The sequence below is a fragment of the Erpetoichthys calabaricus genome, chromosome 6 (assembly GCF_900747795.2).
Source record: "Erpetoichthys calabaricus chromosome 6, fErpCal1.3, whole genome shotgun sequence".
Classification (NCBI taxonomy): Eukaryota; Metazoa; Chordata; class Cladistia; order Polypteriformes; family Polypteridae; genus Erpetoichthys; species Erpetoichthys calabaricus.
Window position 1 is genome coordinate 175979723 of NC_041399.2, and position 23647 is coordinate 176003369.

Sequence of the window (23647 nt, forward strand, 5' to 3'; positions counted from 1 at the left end):
ATCTATCTATCTATCTATCTATCTATCTATCTATCTATCTATCTATCTATCTATCTATCTATCTATCTATCTATCTATCTATCTATCTATCTATCTATCTATCTATCTATCTATCTATCTATCTATCTATCTATCTATCTATCTATCTATCTATCTATCTATCTATCTATCTATCTATCTATCTATCTTTTAGTTCCGCTTCTGTCTGTCTGTCTTGATTTATCTACTTCACAATGCAGACTCTGAATATAGTGACATAAAAAACTTTCAGAGAAAATTGTTATTGTCACAATCACTGCTTTTTATAAAAGATTATGGAATAGATAATTTTTTTAACAACTAGAAAGCACTTAAATCCCTGGTCCTCGCAGAAAGGTGGTTCATGTCCTTCTTTCGAAATACAGTATCCTAGGTCACTCTGCTTTGGTTGCAACCTTTTTTATGCCCTAACAGTAAATATGATTGTCTTTTGTGCTTGGAGTGTATGACTTATGAAGGACTGGATGCCCAATTATGTGGCAGTGGTAGCCTGCACCTCCAATTCTTTGGTTGTATATGATCTTCTTTTGCGCTTCTAAGTAGTTCTCATGAAATGTTTGTGCTATAAATAGTTTGTTCTTGCTCATCCTGAGGAAATTATAATGTGTTGCTTGTCATTTTCATCAGGGTTTGTCTTGGGTATGTACCATGGCTCAATGAGTCTATACTCAAGCTGACCTCTCACTTTCATTTGTGCAGCAGTGCCCCATTGTCTTATCGTTTCTTGTTCATTGCCAGTGAAATGGCTCCCGCTTTTGTCTTGACGCTAAGCTGAGGGTATGGATTGTGTTGTTTTTCATGGAATAACGGTGTGTAGTTGTCACACATCTGATTGGCTTATGCAATGTGAATCGCTGTCAACAGAAGTCACCATTCCTGTGCGTCATGGCACATGTGTGCACAGCTGTTTTTTTACTGTCTGCCATGGCACATTGCCACGCCACCAGTTACCATAAGAAGGACCTGAAGTCCAATTATGTGGCCGAGGTAATCCACCCATCCAATTCATGGGCCGTGTTGTACATATCAAGGCACAAGTTCTCAATTAAAACCAAGATCAAGGTTCAAAACTCAGTGTTTCTCCAGTTTTTGTGTGACAGACAGGCAACCCTTAGCACTGTTTATGTATAGATTAAGCAAGCTGAACTGGCCATCCAGAATATCAGAATGCGATTAATTACGTTCAAAAGCCTGCCACCAGCTGGTATTTGCCTGTTTTATCCAAAAAGAGCAGGAAACGTCTTTGAGTGGAAGAATGTCTACTTGTATATACTGAGAAGATGTAGCTTGTTGAAATGTAGAAGAACACAAAAGAACAAAATTAATTCCTGTGGTGGTCTTTGTCTACTCATGACATAGGAGTTTTTCTGACAGTATTGCTTGAAATTGTGATTGAAGTGTTTTTGGGGGTTAATCCAATATTGCCGGATTACTTGTATCATCATTTGCTTCTGAGATATGGAGGCTTTGAAAGGGGAGTGTTACTAAAAATAACAAAGTGACATAAGTCATAACTTTTAATCTGTTAATGCTAGGGTGCATGAAATTGTCAGTGATTGTTGTTTAGTATTAGACTTCTTTAATGTCTAAATAGTTGGTCCACAGTTGCATATTTGACAATTTATGGTTTGCTGAAAATTGTCTAAAATTCTTCTGTGCTCTAGAGCAACTTTGGCCCTCTACAGGTGTACTGTATATCTGCCCAGTAAACCATCTCAGATCTTTCACATTTTGGCAGGTGTTACTCATGTTATGGTTTTTCTTTAGCAAAAAAGTTCCTGAAAGCAATCAAACTTTAAGATTTATGAGGTATTAATAAAACAATTTCATGTCCATATTTTGTCCGTATTTCACATTCATATTGTCATGCATTTGTCATGCATAACAAAGTCTGCCATAAAAAGAATTATACCACTGGAAAGAGTTTATTTTAATTAGTAAATGCACAAAATGTGAAGTTGGTACTTTGAACCAAATTACAGAGAAGACTTCTGTGTAAAAATCTGTATTTGAATTGTTTCACCTTATACACTGTGTGCCCTCTGCCCTTATCGTCTAGCTCCAGTTACTTCTGATTCCAGTTTTGTTTGAAGCAGATGTGAAATTGTGTGAATCACTTAGTCCTCTCTTACTGCACTGAATTCAGAATGCAGAAAGGTTGAGGATTACATGCTTATCTGGTGGTCTCTACTCTTGAATTTGTCTTTTCAGTGGCTGCTAAAACTTTACATGATATACTGGTGATGCATAGCAGGGTTACAGTAACCAGTGGCACACCATGCAAGCTTGTTGGTAAAAATCTGCTGGTGCAAGCATTCTATGGGCTGCATATATCAAATGTTGTTTTTATTACTTTTATTATTGTTATTTCAAATGGACTTTGTTCTCAATTTGCCCTCCAATACAAACGAAGCAGTGAAGCCCAGATGGATAAACAGGCAGTCATTATCAAGTCAAACGTATTGCATCAATAATTGAGAATGCACTTCCTGTAGTTAATGCAGTTGTGTTTTAAAAGCGCATGTCCAATAACCAAGAAGTCCAGGCTAGACAGTCTGTCTGCATTCTGGATTTTTCTATTACCATTAAATATGAAAATAATTTTTTAAACAAGTAGTAAATGATAAAGGAAGCAAAAGCAGTGTTGTACACTTATAATAAATTTGTGAAAGGTGCTAGTCAAGGCAGCCTTATGTTTTGTCTAAGTGCTTGCATTCATTAATGTCTGTTTCCTTTTTTGGCAGGTGACATCACACAGAAAGGCTATGAAAAGAAGAGGTCAAAATTACTTGGCGCTTACTTGCCACAGCCACCAGGTAAAATAAATGTCAATGTCACCCTCTGTCAGATCATTTGTGTAGCACTGCATTGTGTTGCTCTGTTGAGGAGAGGAAACTGGTGCAGAGAGCGTAGTCTGCACACTTACATCACAGTGCTGTTAAGTTGTATTCTTGTTTCTTTGTCTGAGAACTTTTGTTTCATTAGTGTTTAAATTTGCAGACATTTTTATAGTTTAACACCCTTCTCTAGGTTTTTATATTCAAAATGGTCAAGAGTCCAGTCTTCAATTCAAAAAGTATGATCCCATGTGAAGGGACTTCCTGTTTATGGACTAGTGTATTGTAGTAATAAGTACATGTGTTTTGCCCTTTGAGAGCCTACGACTTAATAACTTGAGGTGTGGATTATGTGACACAAGTACTGTTCGATTTTGGCATGAACATTTTTAATATTGTTTGGTGTTTCCCAGCATGGATCACTGTTGGTTCCCTTTCTATCAGAAACATTGTTAAGTTCATTATCCACAAAAACAAGAAACTAAAAATCTGTCTCGACCATCACTACAAGCTATCTGAGGCAAGTTTAAATAAAAAAATGTCATTTTTGGATGCAGTATTCTTTTATGGAGAGAAACAAATGATGATCTGATTAATCCACTTAAATAAAGATGCATAGTGAAATGACCTGCATTTTTAGTTTTTCATCAGTTGCATAAAATTAAATCATCACAAAAAAAGTAATACACCAGTGCGCTGTCCCAGTTGCGGAATGTTCAGATTTGTAAAACTAATCTAATAACAGCACTACGTCTTTGAGAGGATGAAGTGTCGCCATTACTCACTGCAGCTCTTTATGTACCATCCACTCAAGCAATGACATGGGAGGAGATAGCAGGTAGGTGGAGGATACACATGCTGTACAGCAGGGAGTGTATCTGCTCCAAAGTAGGGAGTGTCCACCTGCTTCCAGTATTTTTGGATCAGATGGTAGGTAATACTGATAACCTCCACCGCCCCTAATAAGAAGAAAACCTTTATATTAGGTTATTCAGTTGTTTGGGGATTGTTCCTGTTTGCATAATTTATATTTGTTTGTTCATTATCTTAAACAGTGTCCTGCCATTTTTGGTTGTCTTATCACATTTTGCAGCTGTATGTTTCAAAAGCAAGGGAAGTGAGTGTCACAGAAAGAGTTGACAAATCCCCCGTTCCTGGTCACATTTTGCTGCATAGATTGAACAATGTATAGGGACAAAATTAAAAATAGATAAACATGAAAGAAATTGTTGGGTTTGTTTTGAAATAATGCTAGTAAAGGCAATTTAAAAATAGCATTTTTAAACTATGAGTGGGGAATTTATTTGTCACATTTTTTCTAATCAGGATTCAATTCTAAGATAAGTTCAGTTTGTTCACTGACCACTATATATAGCCACTTTAAACTCAGCCATTTGAAATGACTAGTGTTAGTAGAGGAATACATAAAAATCAAGCAGGCAATTGTTTACATGTCAGAAGAATTGTAATTACACACATGGTGCAAAGCATGATTGACGAGATGCAAACAAAAATGAAATGACAGACTATGGAAGACTTTCAAGTAAGAAACTGAATGCAATACACATAACACTCATTAATGACATTATTAAATATTGTGGTGATTTTGTAATTAACTCCAGAAACAGAAACTCTCAAAGTAGAGGAAATGGCAATCAAACAAGTCATAACTAGTCAATGCCTCAAATGGACTTCTCACTAATTACATATTTCTGTTGCATATGCTTTAAAAAACTACAAGCGTACCAACAATCACAATGGAAAAGCAGCATATGTGAACATCACAGGTATAAAGCATTACAAATCCCAGAGTAGAATATGATAAATCTTCAGCACCTTGCAGTTTTTTTTATTTGAAGGTGTATTAACATGTATTCCACATTTGCAAACTCCAGCAAATAACAGTTTAGAAAATACCAGAACTATAAGGGAAGAACCCCTGCAGAAGCTGAAAATGGGATATATATTGGACAGTACCTGGAGGAAATTATTTTGCTAAATACTAAAGAGATGGAGCAAAGTATACGAAAACAATAAAAAGTCTCTAATACGAATAGTGTCTAGTAAGTACATCAAAGAAGTTAAAAATCAAAATGTGCAAAATAGCAGTTCACAAATAAGTGAACTAGAAAATCTGTATAAGTTTCTTAAATTCCACTATCAGAAAATGCAGCTGAAATGGAAAATACAGGATTATTTGAAGGGTACCACAATGTGACAATATACCAGCCTTATCAAATATACAGTTACAAAGTGCAAGTCAATCTCTGCAGCATCAGTTATAAAGTAGGAACTAGTTCTGGTTGAGATTCCAGAGTCTTGCAGAACACACACACATGCATACATCCACACTCCCTGCTTTCCACTAGCAAGAGGAACCATGAGGAGCAACACTGAGGCCAAGTGTCGAATTCCAGGTGCTTTACCGTTTCACTTGGGGGCGCTAAAACAGGCAGCACAGACACATCGTCATCATTACACATTTTTAGTTTATCGTCTTTATGGGAAATATAGATACAATTACCGCAATGTTGATCATTCCTTTGTTGTTTTTTATACTGTGTCACAAACTCCACAAAGAGCCATAGCAAGGTTTCGGGCAGCCACCCATATATTTGGTTTCCTGGCTGCAAATTGAGATTTAAATGATAGCACTGCTGTGCACAAAACGGAGTCCAAAACAGAACTGAAGGAATAAGGAAAAGGTGGAGGCTTTTAAAGGGGAAGACAGGAAGTGAGGTCAAGGGGGTCAGGCTCATGAGGGTCTTCAACCTATATAGGCTCGAGCCTGGACGTGACATCACAGGGGCCGGAGCCGGCAAGGTCTTCTTCCATAGGCTTGGACCTGGAAGTGACGTCAAGAGGGCTAGGTGGAATCTCCCGTGAATGGTCTGCAGGAAAGGGAGAAAAAGAGTCAGTGCACTCTGCCACATCTTGGTCTGATTCGGAATTGCCCTGACTGAAGCCCTTTAGCTGCCTCCCATGTGCACATGTATGACAACTGTTATTTTACTTTCATTTCATGTTTATCTTATGCAAAACTCCCATACTTCAGCTTTTTTGATATTTGCTTATACACTTTATTGTTGTTCAATGTTACATTGAACAGTTTGCAAGATATTTAGTGCATTTGTAGTTCCCCAGTCTCTTAAAATCAGGATTATTGCAGCAAACAAAAGGCATATTGTTTTTGTTACAAAGCAGGATGAAACGGAGTGACCTGACACAAGATGAGGTTGTGGTGGTTGAAATAAAACCGTGAAATGACATCATTAGCAAAGGTTTCATATATGGAGCCAAGCAAGGCAAACTGGTGCTAGTGCAAAAATGGAATTGGAGAGGACAGCCAACCTAACACTGAATTCTTTAGAATATAGAAGGAGGTTGTAAAACCCAGAGAGGACCCACAAAAAATGAGAAGATGTTGCAAGTCATGTCCAGGCGTCTGTTACTGCGTTAACTTATTAGTGATTTTAATAGATTTTATGCACTTCCTTGGTGGGTCAGCCACCTCAGACAAGTGGATTGCAAATGAGTGTGTGCAATTGCCCTTGTCTAGTTAATTATGGGATGGTGTACTTAATTAGAGTCAGCTTGGGTGGCCACAATATAAGAGAGATGGGTTAGGGCTTAGACGAAAATGAAAAATGAGTGCAAGATCTTTAAGATTGCTCATGAGAAGTTTAGCTTGGCTTAAGAGGTATTTAAGGGTGAGAGAACAGTCAGAGTATGTTGGCCAATTTAAGTGAGCAGGGCCAAAGTCTGGTTCTGAGGTTCTGGATTGCAGCTGTGTTCGAGTCTGCTAAACACTGGACCAGAGGAGAATGGAGAGAGGCTATTGGAGTTAAACTGAGATGAGAGGATCCAGAGTGCACTGGCATTAATGTGAGGGCAAGGTGATAGGGTGAGCTGTAGTGACCAGCTGGAGTGGCAGTTTGGGTCTGCCGTGACTGGCTGGGATAAAAGACCAGATATTATGGGCTACAAGACAAGGGGTCTGTGATAATGTCCTATCGAGAGAAAAGTAATTGGAATACCCCGAGAGAATTGTTTGACTTTTTAACATTATTTATTTATTTTATTTCTTTATTTATCAAAGGAGCATCTAGAGGCACTGTTTTTTATGGTCACATTTTATTTTAAAAAAACTTACTTATTGAAGCACTGATGTACTCTAACATTTAAATTGTTTAATGTGAATAAACACTTTTGAGCTAAAAGTCTTGGGGCATGAGCACTGATGTCCCAACTGAGGGTGCTGCCTGTGGCCTGTGTAGATCCACAAAATGACTAGGGCACAATTCAAACCCAATTCGTAGGCACTGGGAGATGGCAGCACAAATCACAGGGTTATCTAAAACAAACATAATTTCTTTATTCTCATAAATGTCAAATTAAAGCTCCAAAACAATTCTACATAGTTTTCAATACATACATGGTAGAGTTTTGTTCAAAACTCGAAATGGTGTTTGAATGAGGTGGAATGCTCTCTCCAGTCATTTTTTCATGTAAACAAGCTTTCTATAGACTCGAATAGAGTTCAGATAAGTTTAATATATTTTAAACTGTATACTTACTGTACATTAAAACAGCAAATTAAATTTTCTTGTGTTTACTATTTATAAATTAATCCTTAAAGAGTTTTTCATAAAATAACATTCAACAATAGTCCTTGCAAGTTTTCAGCATTGCTGTATATTTCACGTTTGTGTGAAACATATGCCCTTCGTGATCAAAATAGTGTTTCCTTTAAATGCTTTACAAATTTTTTGAAAAAATACTATATTGATTTTAACATGCCAGAGCTGCAACATGTTAAAGTCGATGTAGTTGTTTTTGCTGATGGATTAATCTTTAAACATGATGATAGTGATTCTCAGATCTACATCGGCTGAGTTTCACTATAAAGGACGCAATCGGTGTAAAAATGGACAATCACAAAAACTGAATATTTGTGGTTATTTAGTTGTAGTGCTCCTTTACATGAGGTATTACAGTAGTTAAACTAGCGCATGTCTTTTTTTGCTGTAATCTTCTTGCAAACAGAGAGCTGTATGGCAGATTTTACCAGAGAGAGGATTACTTTAAAGAAAGTGGAGTAATAAACTGAGAAAAACAAATAGGAGAAGTTGTCCTGTACAATTAGACAAAAGGCAAGACAAGCTGCTTTAGTGAATTCAGACCTTTTTATTTTATGCTTCAATTAAAATGGACACTGCTTGCTTGAGTTTGGAAGGTGAGCGGGCTTGTGTAAAGTATAGCAGCTCATATTTTCAAATAGAAAAATACATAACGAAGAATTTGAAATTTCTACTTAGTAAACAACAAGCTTGTTAGCATTTTTCTATTTTACTTGTAAACTTTTTAAGCATGTTAACCTTGATTTTTCTTGATAAAAATCTTAGGAACATTTGCAGCTTTTTAATGGGGTTGTACTATGTTTATTATTTGTTTGTGTGTGTCATGCAGTATAAGATTTGGTAAGGAACAAGTACTACATAATTAAAATGGTAATCCATATTTATAATTACATCTCAAGAATTGTGAATGTCTAGCTGATACAATGGAAAAACAAATACAAAATACCTGTATAAATACGGTAATTGTATATTTTAACAGCAATGAAAATCTATAATGCAATTGATTATCTTAAATAAGGATTATAACCTATAAGTGTATGCTTATTTACATTTAAGCAGTGTTTAACTGGCGATATCACTTAATTGAATCAATGTGTAAGAACATACATACATATATATATGAATATATATATTGTGAAAGAACGAGTCAACACACTGAAAAAGGTTTGGGGCAGCCACCCGTAAATTGTACAACTGATGTTGCTCTTTTAAGTTCCCAGAATTAACTGACTTAGTTTGTCAAGATGGAGGATTTATAGTCTGTAACCCGGAAGTAACTTCAGTCTGGGTGCCGGAACCGGAAGTGATGCCAGTCTGGGTGCCGAAACAGGAAGTGACGTCAGATCAGGCAGGTTTTCCCGTATTTGATCTGCAAAATTAATAGAAATAGGTTTAGAGCACCCCGCCGCCCCCTGACCCGGCGGGTAATCACCTCCACTTGGTCCATTCAGTTCGCTTCTAGTCGCACGTGTGTGACAATATATATATATATATATATATATATATATATATATATATATATATATATATATATATATATATATATATATATATATTTCATATATATATATATATATATATATATATTTCATATATATATTTCATATATATATATATATTTGGTAGACAAACGGTGAAAATTCCTTTTTTTAAATTAAACTTTGAAGAAATTAAACAATATAACAGCTTGTAATTATGAGAAGCATTTTATTTCCTTTTATGTGTTCTGCATAAATATTTTTGTACATATTTATTTAATGAAAAAGTATTGTTTGAAGGTAATTTTATTTATCTTAGTATTTTTATGGTCCCTGAACAATAAATCTACAGAATTTCATTTTGTCAGTAAAAATTAACAATTAACACCTGTGGTCTATATAGTTTAATTAAAAAAATTACCAAAGTTAACACTTTAGTATAGGACATAAGGCTTTTGTGCCTTTGGCTATGCAGGAGCTTAGTGTAAAAGGTTTATTAAAGAGATAAAAAAAAATCGGAAATTGGCAAATTCATTAACATGAAATCAATGTCAGCCTTAAAAGAACATCCCCTAATACACTTCACTGTATCATGTAACTGTCTGTTTTCTGTCGTTTACATGAGTAAGCTGACATAGTCTTTCCAGAATTTCTTTCTTAAAGTGATTTTTAAAGTTTCTGGCATATTGTTTTTAGCAGTGTTAAGCCCTGGCTCCCACAAAGAGGTTATCTCAGAACCACTGAGCGTTAGGCAGGGTTTAGCATTTATGGCTATGCTAGGCTATTGTAAAGTACACTCAGACACAGATTGGGAGAACATGTTGTAAGATACGCCCGGACACCACCAGACAGAGACCACGTCTTTATAAAAAGCACACGTTTATTTTCAACAAACACTGTCCCGTACAGTACACAGTGCTCCCAGCACCAATCACACCTAATACGGGTCTCTCTCTCACTGTCCGTGGGCCGCCTTTCCTCTCTCCACGGGAGCTTCGTCCTGCTCCCACTACAGACTCTAGCTCCCAGACTGTAGGAAGGCGGCCCCTGTTATTTCCACCCGGATGTGCTCCAGGTGCCTGATGACGTCCTTCCGGCAGCACTTCCTGGTGTGGCGGAAGTGCTGCTCTTGCACCCGGAAGCACTCCGGGCGTCCCTGGAAGGATCTTCTTCCATCTTCCCGGGTGTGGCAGAAGTGAATGTTTCCCGAACTCTCTGAGTCTCAGGGCGGCCCCTGGCGGTGGCCACGGGCCCCAGTGCGCTTGAGCCTCCTTGCTCCTCTCCCGTGGTCCCCTCAAGATCCAGGGCGGTTGCCCCCTCGTGGCCCGGGGGATGTATAAGCCACCTCCCGGTCCTTCCAGGCGTCCCGGCTGGGTCTGTCCCCCAGCCTCCTGTGACAATGTAAACTCCAGACAAACACTGACTGCACTAGACTAAGTAACATGGAGATGAGAAGCTAGTTTGTCACTTGCACAAATCACATAAAACTGAAAAACAAGGTCTCAGAAATGCAGTAAATGTCTAGAACAATAACATATTATTGCTGTATTTGCTCATCAACCCACTTAAACAGACCTGTAGCTAACTGGAGGCGTCCACTTTCCTAAAGTCAAAATATGCTGTTTGTTCCATCTTCCATTTTTCCATGTTTTATTTTTTCTTTTTTTTCATTCATTTTTTAAATTTTTTTTTGCTTAAAAAAATAGTTATTTGATTGGCAGCTTTGAAAAGCACAACGGGTGAGAATTAGAGAAAAAAAGTTGTGTTGAAACTGCTTTCGTTGCCAGAGCAGATAAATCTACAGGTGGCGGAATAAAGCGTGTCAGTGCTGCGTGCTCACATGCAGTGATTCCTCTTTGTGTTTGTAGTGAATACTTAGATCTATTAGAATTTATTCTGCAACAAAGTGCTTTTTATTTATATGTCTGTTTTATGTTCCACTTTAAGGTCATGTCTGAAATAGCTGCTTTAGTTCCTCTGCGGTATGGAGCAGACATCCCTGTCGGGAGACACTGGGTTGCAATTCTGTCTTGCCACACGCTACTGTTTGCAAAGATATTTTTAAATTTTATTTTTACACTACAAAGAAAATGTCCTGTTTCACCAGATTTTAGTTCAATATCCAAGTCTCCAACTATATTGTTCATCTCCTAAATGTTTGGTGTGTGTTATTTTTTAAACATGAATTACCTGTACAATTGCCAGTTATAAACTGTTAAGAGGCTGTGTTTTCAGCCCTTTCAGTGCCTTATCTAATTCTTTATAGGTCACATTTATAATTACATAATTAATTATATACAATACTTACATTAATTTTATTTGTATTAAACTTTTATCAAAATAACCATAAGGAAAAAATAACATCAGCTTTGCAATTTCCCACTGAGATTTGACCATTCTTTTAAGGTGGTGTTATTTTCCAGAACACAAAGTATAATGAAAAGCAGAGGAGGCTTAATGCAAATACAGAAGACACACAAATTAAGCTCTGAAAAAGAAACTGATTTGTTGCTAAGGGTAGACATCCCCTTTCCTAGAGTGCCACAGGCTCTAATGATTGTCTTGTAAAATGATTTCAAACTCTTCATTTATTGAAACGGCGGCCCAAGTTATCAGTCTGAAATCTATTAAGTTTTAATACTGCCAGTTTTAATTCTTTGTGATATTTAGAAAGTTATGTATCATTTTGAAACCTTTTCTATTCTTTCTCCTCCTTAGTTTAGTTCACTTAAGCTCACTGTCTAGTAGGAATCTAAATTTTGTTTCTGCTTTTTTTTCCCTCTTACAACAGCAAATGAGCAGTGAGTTGCAAATAAAAGTGGTAACCTGCTAATCTTGTACATACTGCACTTGCAGATATTTGTCATAAAGAACAAATAATATATAATTTTTTATAAAGAAATGAGAAACAAGCAGAAAATTATAAAGCAAAATTAAGTACTTCATTTAAAAATTTGATTTTTAATCAATAAATTGGATGTGGCCTCTGCAGCATATCCACACTAACATAATTTGGAATGTTTATCCCTGTCACAGGGGAATTCCTAAGGAGGACTGGGATACAAATGAACATTTTAATGTAAAACAGTGAATAATGTTTATATTGCATCATTCAGGTCAACATGTAAAATGTATCTTATGATTTTATGTATTTCAGCTCTTCCTGTGATATGTACTGTACATTTGAATTTGTAAACTGTATCTTCCTTAATTTGCAACCTAGATAGATAAATAGATAGATATTTTATTAATCCCAAGGGGAAATTCACATACTCCAGCAGCATCATACTGATACAAAAACAATATTAAAGAGTGATAAAAATGCAGGTAAAACAGACAATATACTTTATATAATGTTAACGTTTACCCCCCCGGGTGGAATTGAAGAGTCGCATAGTGTGAGGGAGGAACGATCTCCTCAGTCTGTCAGTGGAGCAGGACAGTGACAGCAGTCTGTCGGTGAAGCTGCTCTTCTGTCTGTAGATGATACAGTTTAGTGGATACGGTGGATTCTCCATGATTGACAGGAGCCTGCTGAGTGCCCGTTGCTCTGCCATGGATGTCAAACTGTCCAGCTCTGTGCCTACAATAGAGCCTGCCTTCCTCACCAGTTTGTCCAGGCATGAGGCGTCCCTCTTCTTTATGTTGCCTCCCCAGCACACCACTGCGTAGAAGAGGGCACTCGCCACAACCGTCTGATAAAACATCTGCAGCATCTTATTGCAGATGTTGAAGGACGCCAGCCTTCTAAGGAAGTATAGTCGGCTCTGTCCTTTCTTGCACAGAGCATCAGTATTGGCAGTCCAGTCCAATTTATCATCCAGCTGCACACCCAGGTATTTATAGGTCTGTACCCTCTGCACACAGTCACCTCTGATAATCACGGGGTCCAGGAGGGTCCTGGGTCTCCTAAAATCCACCACCAGCTCCTTGATTTTGCTGGTGTTCAGGTATAGGTAGTTTGATAAAAACTATTTAAAAATAGTTCAGCCATTCTGTCCATCCCTCAAATTTTAAGAATGAATTTAATCCGAATTCAACGCTATTCTTCCAGGAGACTTTGCCTATCTTGGTTACATTAGCCTCAAGACAGGGTAGGGTGCCAGTTTGTCACCAGGCCCACTCACTTCCATTATCCACACCTACTGTCAGTAGCAAGCCTGAACAGCACATCGTTGGGATGTGGTTAGAAAAAAAGAATTTGTGAACTCTACTGTAAAGCTAAATATAACATAAAAGGGGGATAATCTAGAGAGAATTGGAGATGATAGATCATATATCCTGTGTGTGTGTGTGTGTGTGTGTGTATATATATATATAATTTTTTTTTTTTTTTTTTTGGGAGTTATTTAGCATTTCATATAGGCAATGTAAAGTAATGCTGCTTGTATAATACAGAGTGTCAAATGTATTAGTAGATCACCCGAACAGGGTGTGTAGTATGAAGAAGTATTACTGTTTGAATACTTTAAATTCCATTTAGCAAAGTGTAGAAACTGTACGTTTTCTGATTTCATTAACATCTTGGGATTTTACACTTTTTACTTTTCCAAAGTAACAGTTGGCATCTACATTATTTATTCCTTCATAATTTTAAATAGTCCTATCAAGTTTCTTCTTTGTTTCAGTTTGTTTAAGTGGGAAACAAAACATTTCCTCTGGTTTGTCAGATAGACTGTACTATTTCAAGTCATGTTTAGTACAATATATGACAAATAAGTTAAATACTTAAAGAGTGACGTGTTTAGTTTTTACTGTATGGCCTTATTCTTATGTGTGTCCATTTTAGCCAAGAGTGTCTCATAGTGCTTGGGCTCAAACAATTAACCAATGTGAGGTTTAAAGATATAAATGTGCAACTTGGATGCAGGAGTTCAGCACCTTTACTGTGGATGTACAGTAAGTGGCACACATTGTTTACTGCTCATTGGCTGGTGCCAGGTGCTGTCTGTTTAGTCATCTGCTAAAGGAGGTGCGTCCTACATTTCACAGTCAAAATGGATGTGTCCTTAAGTCTGTATCCTTTATTTTTGTATGTGTCTGTGCGGGTTTGTATTGGTGTTTTTCTAGTATTAAGATATTTTTTAGTTTTATTTTTTATTCACATTTGATTTACTTTTTGAGATTTTATTTAGTTTTACTTTTTACTTCTTTTCTTTTTACAACAACAACAACATTTATTTATATAGCATGTTTTCATAAAAATGATGTAGCTCAAAGTGCTTTATAAAATGAAGAAAGAAAAGTTTATAAAAAAAATAAAAATATAAACATAAGATTAGACAATACTAAGTAACAAAGAATAAAGTAAGATCCAATGGCCAGGTGGACAGAAAAAATAAAACAAAACAAAAAAATACTCCAGATGGCTGGAGAAAAAAACAAAAACAAAATCTGCAGGGGTTCCGAGGCCATCCAACCCCCTCAAGGCATTCTATTCAACATAAAGGACCTCAATCAGTCCTCATGGTTTTCAGGCTTCACAAGGAAGAATTAGATGATGACGGTCATGTGAACATCTGGCCTTCAATCCATCCATGTAGGGACTGAAGGTGCCTTGATCAGGTGGTGGTGGCGGCGCAGATCACCACCAGAGAAAACTGGAAAAAGAACAGCAGAGAAAGTAGGGGTTAGTATGGACTGTGGGAGCCATGATAAAGACGATAATTAAATGCATATACAGAATATCAGGGTTACTCTAAAATGAAGCTTTGAGAAAGCCATGTTAAAATAATCAGTTTTTTTGCAGTTTTATAAAAATGTTCCACCTTATTAGCTGGGCGAATTTCTATTGGTAAGCTATTCCAGATTTTAGGTGCATAACAGCAGAAGGCTGTCTCACCACTTCTTTTAAGTTTAGCTCTTGGAATTATAAGCAGACACTCATTTGAAGATTTAAGGTTACGATTTGGAGTGTAAGGTGAAAAGCATTTTAGTTGTTGTCACATTTTACTATTTTGCTTTACTCACTAAAAATGTCCACATGAAAACTGTTTTGTAGTCTAAAACCAGTTTTCTTTATGGTTGTCACATTGTACAGTATTCATGTTGTACCTGTCAACCTAATTAGTCCAATTATTTTTAAAAGATCTCTTGATTCTGTGACAGTTCAAGAGTTCCAGTATAATTAAAAGAGGAACAAATGAGATAGGTAGTGTGCAATAAGTTTAAAGGAATACTCCACCCAGAAATGATCTTTTGTTGAAATGTTACTAACCCCATCTGCTTTATAGTGGTAGGTGGAAAAAAAATTTGATATCTTGTTTTCACATGAAGTACAGTAGTTGCATAAGAAAAGTATAAATGGGGAGGGTGCTACTAATGGCGAACCACTGTATTATTTTGTGCATTTTGTACAGTTGGATTGTTTCATATTGAATTAATTAAATAAAACAATATTTTATAAAGCTCTGTTTCATAAAGTGATTGTATTCTACTCAGTTTGAAAATAACATTTTATTTCTGAAGTGTCTTTTGTCAATTAATTATTTTTATTTCACAATGCCATTTTCCTGAATAGTGATTTTCCAAACTTTATTTTTCATAGCCTTCCTTGTCATGTAGTTACCAAAATTTCTACTAGATTATTAAAACTGGTGAGAAGTATATGATGTAAAACATTTGATTTTATATCAATGTCGACAGGAAAAGAAGTGGTAGAGTTTCTACTGCATATAAATGTTTATTTGATATGTACGGTATCAATTTGGTATAAGTCTGTTTTATTGGCACTTCACCATTAAGCTAACTGGAGTATTCTAAGTTAGCCTGCTGTGTGTAGGCTTTAAAATGAATTTGCCCTGGGATTGTCTAACACCCCTTCAAGTTCTGGTTTCTTCTTTCTGCTTCATGCTGTTATGTTAGACCCATCTCTACAGAATCATAATATTGAATTAGTCCGATTTAGTAAATGGATGCTTGGACATCACTGAAGGCCTGAATTATTAATGACCAAGAATTTTATGTAAATTCATGTAACACTGAGGGGGAAACTGTTCCAATTGCGATTGAAAAGCAAGGACTCCTAAAAAAATTATGTTTTCAGTTAGATTTATCTTACCCTCAAAAATCTATTGTTTATGTTATATTTAAGACATACAGTTAGGTCCATAAATATTTGGACAGAGACAACTTTTTTCTAATTTTGGTTTTATACATTACCACAATGAATTTTAAATGAAACAACTCAGATGCAGTTGAAGTGCAGACTTTCAGCTTTAATTCAGTGGGGTGAACAAAACGATTGCATAAAAATGTGAGGCAACTAAAGCATTTTTTTAACACAATCCCTTCATTTCAGGGGCTCAAAAGTAATTGGACAAATTAAATAACTGGAAATAAAATGTTCATTTCTAATACTTGGTTGAAAACCCCTTGCTGGCAATGATAGCCTGAAGTCTTGAACTCATGGATATCACCAGATGCTGGGTTTCCTCCTTCTTAATGCTCTGCCAGGCCTTTACTGCAGCGGCTTTCAGTTGCTGTTTGTTTGTGGGCCTTTCTGTCTGAAGTTTAGTCTTCAACAAGTGAAATGCATGCTCAATTGGGTTAAGATCAGGTGACTGACTTGGCCATTCAATAATTTTCCACTTCTTTGCTTTAATAAACTCCTGGGTTGCTTTGGCTGTATGTTTTGGGTCATTGTCCATCTGTATCATGAAACGCCGCCCAATCAATTTGACTGCATTTAGCTGGATTTGAGCAGACAGTATGTCTCTGAACACCTCAGAATTCATTCAGCTGCTTCTGTCCTGTGTCACAATATCAATAAACACTAGTGTCCCAGTGCCACTGGCAGCCATGCACGCCCAAACCATCACACTGCCTCCACCGTGTTTTACAGATGATGTGGTATGCTTTGGATAATGAACTGTTCCACACCTTCTCCATACTTTTTTCTTGCCATCATTCTGGTAGAGGTTGATCTTGGTTTCATCTGTCCAAAGAATGTTTTTCCAGAACTGTGCTGGCTTTTTTAGATGTTTTTTAGCAAAGTCCAGTCTAGCCTTTCTATTCTTGAGGCTTATGAGTGGCCTGCACCTTGCAGTGCACCCTCAGTATTTACTTTCATGCAGTCTTCTCTTTATGGTAGACTTGGATATCGATACGCCTACCCCCTGGAGAGTGTTGTTCACTTGGTTGGCTGTTGTGAAGGGGTTTCTCTTCACCATGGAAATGATTCTGCGATCATCCACCACTGTTGTCTTCCGTGGACATCCAGGTCTTTTTGCGTTGCTGAGTTCACCAGTGCTTTCTTTCTCAGGATGTACCAAACTGTAGATTTTGCCACTCGTAATATTGTAGCAATTTCTCAGATGTGTTTTTTCTGCTTTCGCAGCTTAAGGATGGCTTCTTTCACCTGCATGGAGAGCTCCTTTGACCGCATGTTGTCTGTTCACAGCAAAATCTTCCACATGCAAGCACCACACCTCAAATCAACTCCAGGCCTTTTATCTGCTTAATTGATAATGACATAACAACGGACTTGCCGACACCTGCCCATGAAATAGCCTTTGAGTCAATTGTCCAATTACTTTTGAGCCCCTGAAATGAAGGGATTGTGTTAAAAAAAAATGCTTTAATTACCTCACATTTTTATGCAATCGTTTTGTTCACCCCACTGAATTAAAGCTGAAAGTCTGCAGTTCAACTGCATCTGAGTTGTTTCATTTAAAATTCATTGTGGTAATGTACAGAACCAAAATTAGAAAAAAGTTGTCTGTCCAAATATTTATGGACCTAACTGTAAACGTGGAACCTCGGTTCACGAACGTCTCTGTGAACACGTACAAATCGGGTTACGACCAAAAAGATCGCCAAACTTTTGCATCTGTTCACGACCACACACTTGGTATACGAACACGGCAGTTTCCCTTTCGGTTTATGCGCACCAATGATTTCCGCACGTGTTCAGTCTCTCCCTGTGCATTCCCTGTGCAGCGAGAGAGAGAGAGACACACACACACACACACACACACACACACACACACACACACACACACACGAGAGAGAGACACACACGTGCGTGAGAGACACACACACGCGAGAGAGAGAGAGAAAGCGAGCGAGGGAGGGCTGGCCGGGCTTGTTTTTAAAGAGACTGATTCAAGCATTGTTTTAACCTCATTGTATTTAATGAAGACTTTTTTCTATTGGATTTTAACCTCCACTTCTGTTTACAGCGATCGGTTCATAGCGTGCATTGTTGCAATGTTACTTTTCTTGGTTGTTTATTAAATTACGGATTTTTCAAATGTTCATTTTTTTTTCCCTGTGCTTAAAACTCATTAAAAAAAGTTTTTTTAGCGAGCGGTTCGTAGCGCTATAGCGCGAACTCTTGCAATGTTAGTTATCTCTGTTGTTCAAGGTTTTCTCGGTGTTATTCAATGTTTTTACATTTAGTTTACTATTACGCTGTGCATTCTATAGTTTTATTAACTATATTTGTGCTTAAAAATCTTAAAAAAATATATATATATTTACATACAGTTCGTACGGTCTGGAATGGATTAATTGTATTTACATACAATCCTATGGGGGAAATTTCTTCGGGTCACGAACAAATCGGGTTCTGACCAGAGTTTTGGAACGAATTACGGTCGTGACCCGAAGTTCCACTGTACTGAAATTTAGATAATTGGGTTTGTGAGAGAGTATACCATCTACATACACAGAAACATTTGTATGATTGTTTCCTCCAAATACTTTTGTGTCATTAGACTGACAGACAGCACTGGTGAAATGAACAACTAAGAAAGAACATCCTCATTAAGCATAAACATCCGAGTTTGCATTATTTTTCTTTGCAGCATCAAGTCTAATTTGAGACTTTTCATGTCTAGCTCATGGCAGGTGGATCAACCTGCCCATCTCTATTTGGAATACTGACTCTCTCAATATATTTAAGAAGCATGTGATGACTCTTTTGTTTGGTGAATTTCTGTCTAACTGATATTAGTTAAGTTTTGTGTAAACCAGGAGTTGTAAATCACTTGTATTTTGTTTTGTGCTCTTCACGTGTGATGATCAATTTTGTACACCTTGTCCTGACACACTTGTTCCCAGACTGATGTTGACTCGATTATGTCGACCTCTTTTGTAAGTCACTATTTTCACCAGAGTAGCTTCAGTGAGCATTGATGTAGGCTCCTACATGTGTCTGGAAATGTGCTTGGGAGATGCTACACTGTCCCTCTATGAAAATTTCCAATGTTTGATGTTCAGATGATGGTGCTACAAAACCCAGGTTGGATACTGTTCCAGAATCTACCTTAAGTACAAAGCTGAGTGGAAACGTGCTACCTGTGACAGCCATGACACAAGATTTACATTATTTTCATGCTCTTAAAATGTCTTCATCATTTTTGTGTTGTCGTTCAGGGACTTGTCATCCTAGATTATTCTGTTTCCATCAGAAAGTAAATCTTTCATCACAGGAAGAATTAGTTAGTCAGACTTGTGTATACTGGCATTTACCCACTGAGGAAAATACATTGACTAGAACCATTTCTGAAAAATGCACTATTAGCCATAACTGAGGTACCTGAACCTTCACTGCGGGAGGCTTTCAGGCCTCTTCAGTTTGTTTTGCTGATATATTTGTCTATATGATGGGAATAAGCTGAAGGATGGGTAATTCAGGTCAGTTTACTTTATCTCACTGATTGGTAGAACGTTGCTTTTGTCGTCTGAATGATGCTACCCACAAAGTGCATTTTTAATAATAATAAAGGGTTTGTGCAGTACAACCTGATAAAGCTATTCCAGTCGTTGAAGTCTCTGATAGACATCTTAATAAACTTTGATGTTCCTGCCTTAGTTTGCTCTTTGGAATCAAATGTATTAGAGTTGATGATGTGTTTAAACTTAATGCATGAATGGACATCATGGCCAAGGAGTCTGCACATTAACTCACAGATATCTGTTACTTCATCTTCCATGACACCATCTCCATGCTGTAATATTGGCATGGAAGATGAAACATTAGCAAGTATGGCAATATTCCCTGAGACCTACTGTATTACTTCAACCATGGTAGCCAACAGCATTTTATACACAACTTTAATCATTTGCCTAATAAACTCAGTGGTGATTAAGTTGTAATATGTGAATGGCTAATACTCTTTTGAGGTAAATTCTATCAAAATACTTGCAAGTCATTTAGCAGTGAATTTGTTAAGGAAGTACTGCAAAAATACGTCAGATGAAAGTAAAGATTGCCTTATCAGATTTCTTAGTGGCCTGTCAACTCCTCGCTGGCAATGTTGTACATACGGACAATCAGAAACTAACAGGGAAAACTTAAGAATGTATGCACTTTTTAAAATTTGTGTTGTTAACTTTTCTTTCATTTGCATGGTGCAATAAAATGCACAAAGTGTGTAATATGACAAGATACTTTTATACGAAGCACAAGTGGCATTTGAAGCATTCATGCTGTATTCCCATAAATATGCATTTTATCCTCGTAAAATCAGCTGCTGATGCATTCAGTGAATTACTTAGCCTCCCCTAATAAAATTCATACTTGTTTAAATTAATCCGGTCAAGTCAGGTTGGGGAGCATGCACTGGTACAGCACCTCGCCGCACCTACCACACGATGAAACAGCTCAGGATCCTGTTTGACAACCCCCCAGGCAGACACGGTCCAGTCCCACCCTCCAGAAATGACCATCTATCTGCCGCAGCCAGGTGTTACGTGGGCGACCCCTTGGCCTAGTCCAGTCACTCGGGTTTTAACTTAGGGGTAAGTTAAAACTGAAAAAGGCAAGAGGGAAATGTATCTGAACCTTGGGTAACTTCTTTGGAACAGTAAACGGCTTCTATTTAATTAATTTGGCTCTGATGTGATTGCAGGAACGATCTTGTAATTAAAATCGAACTTTGCTTAGAAACACAAATTGGCCTCTAAAGAGATATGTAATGTATTAGTTACATATTCTCTAAATTGAACACATTTGCTATAATGTGACATTAAAGTTAAGAATTCACAGCTGTCAGAAATAAACAGAATAAGAGAAATGTGTTTTAAAATTTTTAAATGCCACATTACTCTAGTCCTGGGATAGGTAGCCCTGGTCCTGGAAAGAAACCAGTTAGTGGGTTATGGAATGTGCCACTTAGTAATTTTACTAACAGTTTGCTGTGAATGGAAATTCATTCCACATTTTATTTCACTGGGAAAATCATCCAAATTGACCAGGGATGATAAGATATTCTCAACTTTTTTCCCTTCATCCATCCATTTTTTAAATTCACATATCAAATTCATCATCACTGATGTATATCCCTTTTTAATAATTATTTTTAAAGCAGCTGCTTAATAATACACACACACACACACACACACACAAATGCAAAGACACTGATTTGTCTGTTGCCACAATTATTATTTGTTACTGATGGATAATTGACTACAGTAATCCCTCCTCCATCGCGGGGGTTGCGTTCCAGAACCCTCCGCGAAAGGTGAAAATCCGCGAAGTATAAAACCATATGTTCATATGGTTCTTTTTATATATTTTAAGCCCTTATAAACTCTCCCACACTATTATAAACATTTCCCGCACAATTATACAACATAAACCCTTTGTATTCTCTTAGATATTACGTAAGATTCGTTGAAATTATGTATGTAAACACAGTTTATATACAGTAAAACCTAAATATTATTTTAAAGATATCGAGCGTCTCCAATATCACATATGTTACAGCCATTACGACAGACAGGCCAACAGCAATAAATACGTACAATGCAAGAAAAATTGTATACAGTAAAATGTGTGTACAGTGACACTAAACTATGTACATGTAATAAGTACTGTACATAGATAATTAATTATGGTTACTCACCAACAATGACACGACGACTTGTCCGATAACGATGAGTTTAATTTTACTGCACAACAAAGGATAGCGTTACAGCTCTTCTAAAGGAGCCTCTTCAGGCGACTGTGTAGCACCGCCATTGTTCTTCTTCCAGCACTCTTCAATCCAAATCCCTAAAGCAGATTCCATCCAGACTACTGCCTTATCATGTCCACTTGCAACTCGTTTTGCGCCCTGGTTAAAGGACACGGCAGCCGTAGATCTTATATGCTTTTCCTCCTTTTTTAAATAAAAAGAATCATGGACTCATTGATGCAGTGATGGTGTCCTGCAGCGGTGTAGCTGTTCCCTTCCTTCAACATATCCAAAACTTTTACCTTTTCTGCAATCATTTGAATCTTCTGTTGGCGCTTGGACACGGCCCCTGAAGCAGTAGCGGGAGCACGTTAATGCTGAATGAGTGAGATGAGACTTCCTGGTTAATGCAGCACTCCGTCGCTGAGCCAGTCAGCACACAGGAACTTAACTGTGTGCTCTGATTAGGTAGCTTCTCAGTCATCCGCCAATAGCGTCCCTTGTATGAAATCAACTGGGTAAACCAACTGAGGAAGCATGTACCAGAAGTAAAAAGACCCACTGTCCGCAGAAACCCGCAAAGCAGCGAAAAATCTGTGTTATATATTTAGATATGCTTACATATAAAATCCGCGATAGAGTGAAGCCGCGAAAGTCGAAGCGTGATATAGCGAGGGATTACTGTACTTGTTAATAGGAAGAAATTACAAATCTAAAATTTTTGACTAGCAACTAAATTGAAATTTAAAATAAGATAGAAAAACGGGCTTCACTTTATCATTAATTTCTGAATAGCATAACAATCAGCAAACTAGAGCAAGTTTCTGTATAATAAGGGTTAATAAATCAGTAAGATTGACATCTTTTTTTTTAAGGGACAGCTCTCCTCAAAACATATTCCTCCTCTTTCCTGCATAGATTCTTTTTTAAGGTGTACCCACAATATAATATCTAATTCAGTTTTATTCTGACCCTTGTATGGCACTTGGGATGTGCAGTCCTCGCTTTGTCCTGCAAGTATATCATGCTACTATATCAATTCTATTGGCAGTCCTCCTCACACGCTAACCTAACTAATGTGTACATGGCAGTAAATAGGAAAACAGTTCTCTTTTACTTTGAACTTTAACACCACTTAGGTTATATAACCAATACTTTATTCTGTATCATGCTACTGCAGTCCACACTTTATGCTCTATTGTTCTGTCATATCAATTCTGTATAGCCCACACTCTATATTGTGCTATTTGAGTGTCCTCTTCCTCACCCACTGATGTAACTAATGCACTTGGCCCCCAGCGGTCAACAAAAATGAAAGCAAGAGAAGCAGGCAATTAATTCAGTTTAATATTAAAATGTTCAAATTATTATTAAACAATCTTGTATGCCAAACTGAAAGTAAATGAAGATGTGGTAATCCACACCATACTTTCTTATAGTGCTAGATGTTCAATCTCTCAGGTAGCACTCTTCCTGTTCAGTGTCCCCAAGTCAGGATGGTGGTTGAAGTCTCACAATCAGCTGTTTCTATTATAAAGTTTACAGGGAGCATCTACTTTGTTATCCTTGACAATTTCGGGCTAAATGCTGATAATTTTTTCCTCTCTCCTGAGGAGGCACACTGCCTCATATCTACTGTATTCCTGTTTAGAAAGTTTAGAACAGATGCAGGGTTTCTTCCGGACAGTTTGTTAAGGCATACATTTTTAGTAATGAAACATATTTTTCCCTCCATTCCATTCACCTGA

At 37.2% G+C, this 23647-nt stretch overlaps 1 protein-coding gene across 13 annotated transcripts in view; it reads left to right on the plus strand.

Annotated features, from left to right (window-relative positions):
• Positions 1 to 23647, plus strand: part of dip2ca (disco-interacting protein 2 homolog Ca) — a 559093-nt gene that overhangs the window by 254780 nt on the left and 280666 nt on the right. For all 13 annotated transcript variants that reach the window (XM_051929039.1, XM_051929043.1, XM_051929041.1 and 10 more), the window contains exon 2: positions 2784 to 2855. In XM_051929039.1, coding sequence (XP_051784999.1) covers positions 2784 to 2855 — 72 coding nt within the window. The remainder of the gene's footprint in view (positions 1 to 2783; positions 2856 to 23647) is intronic.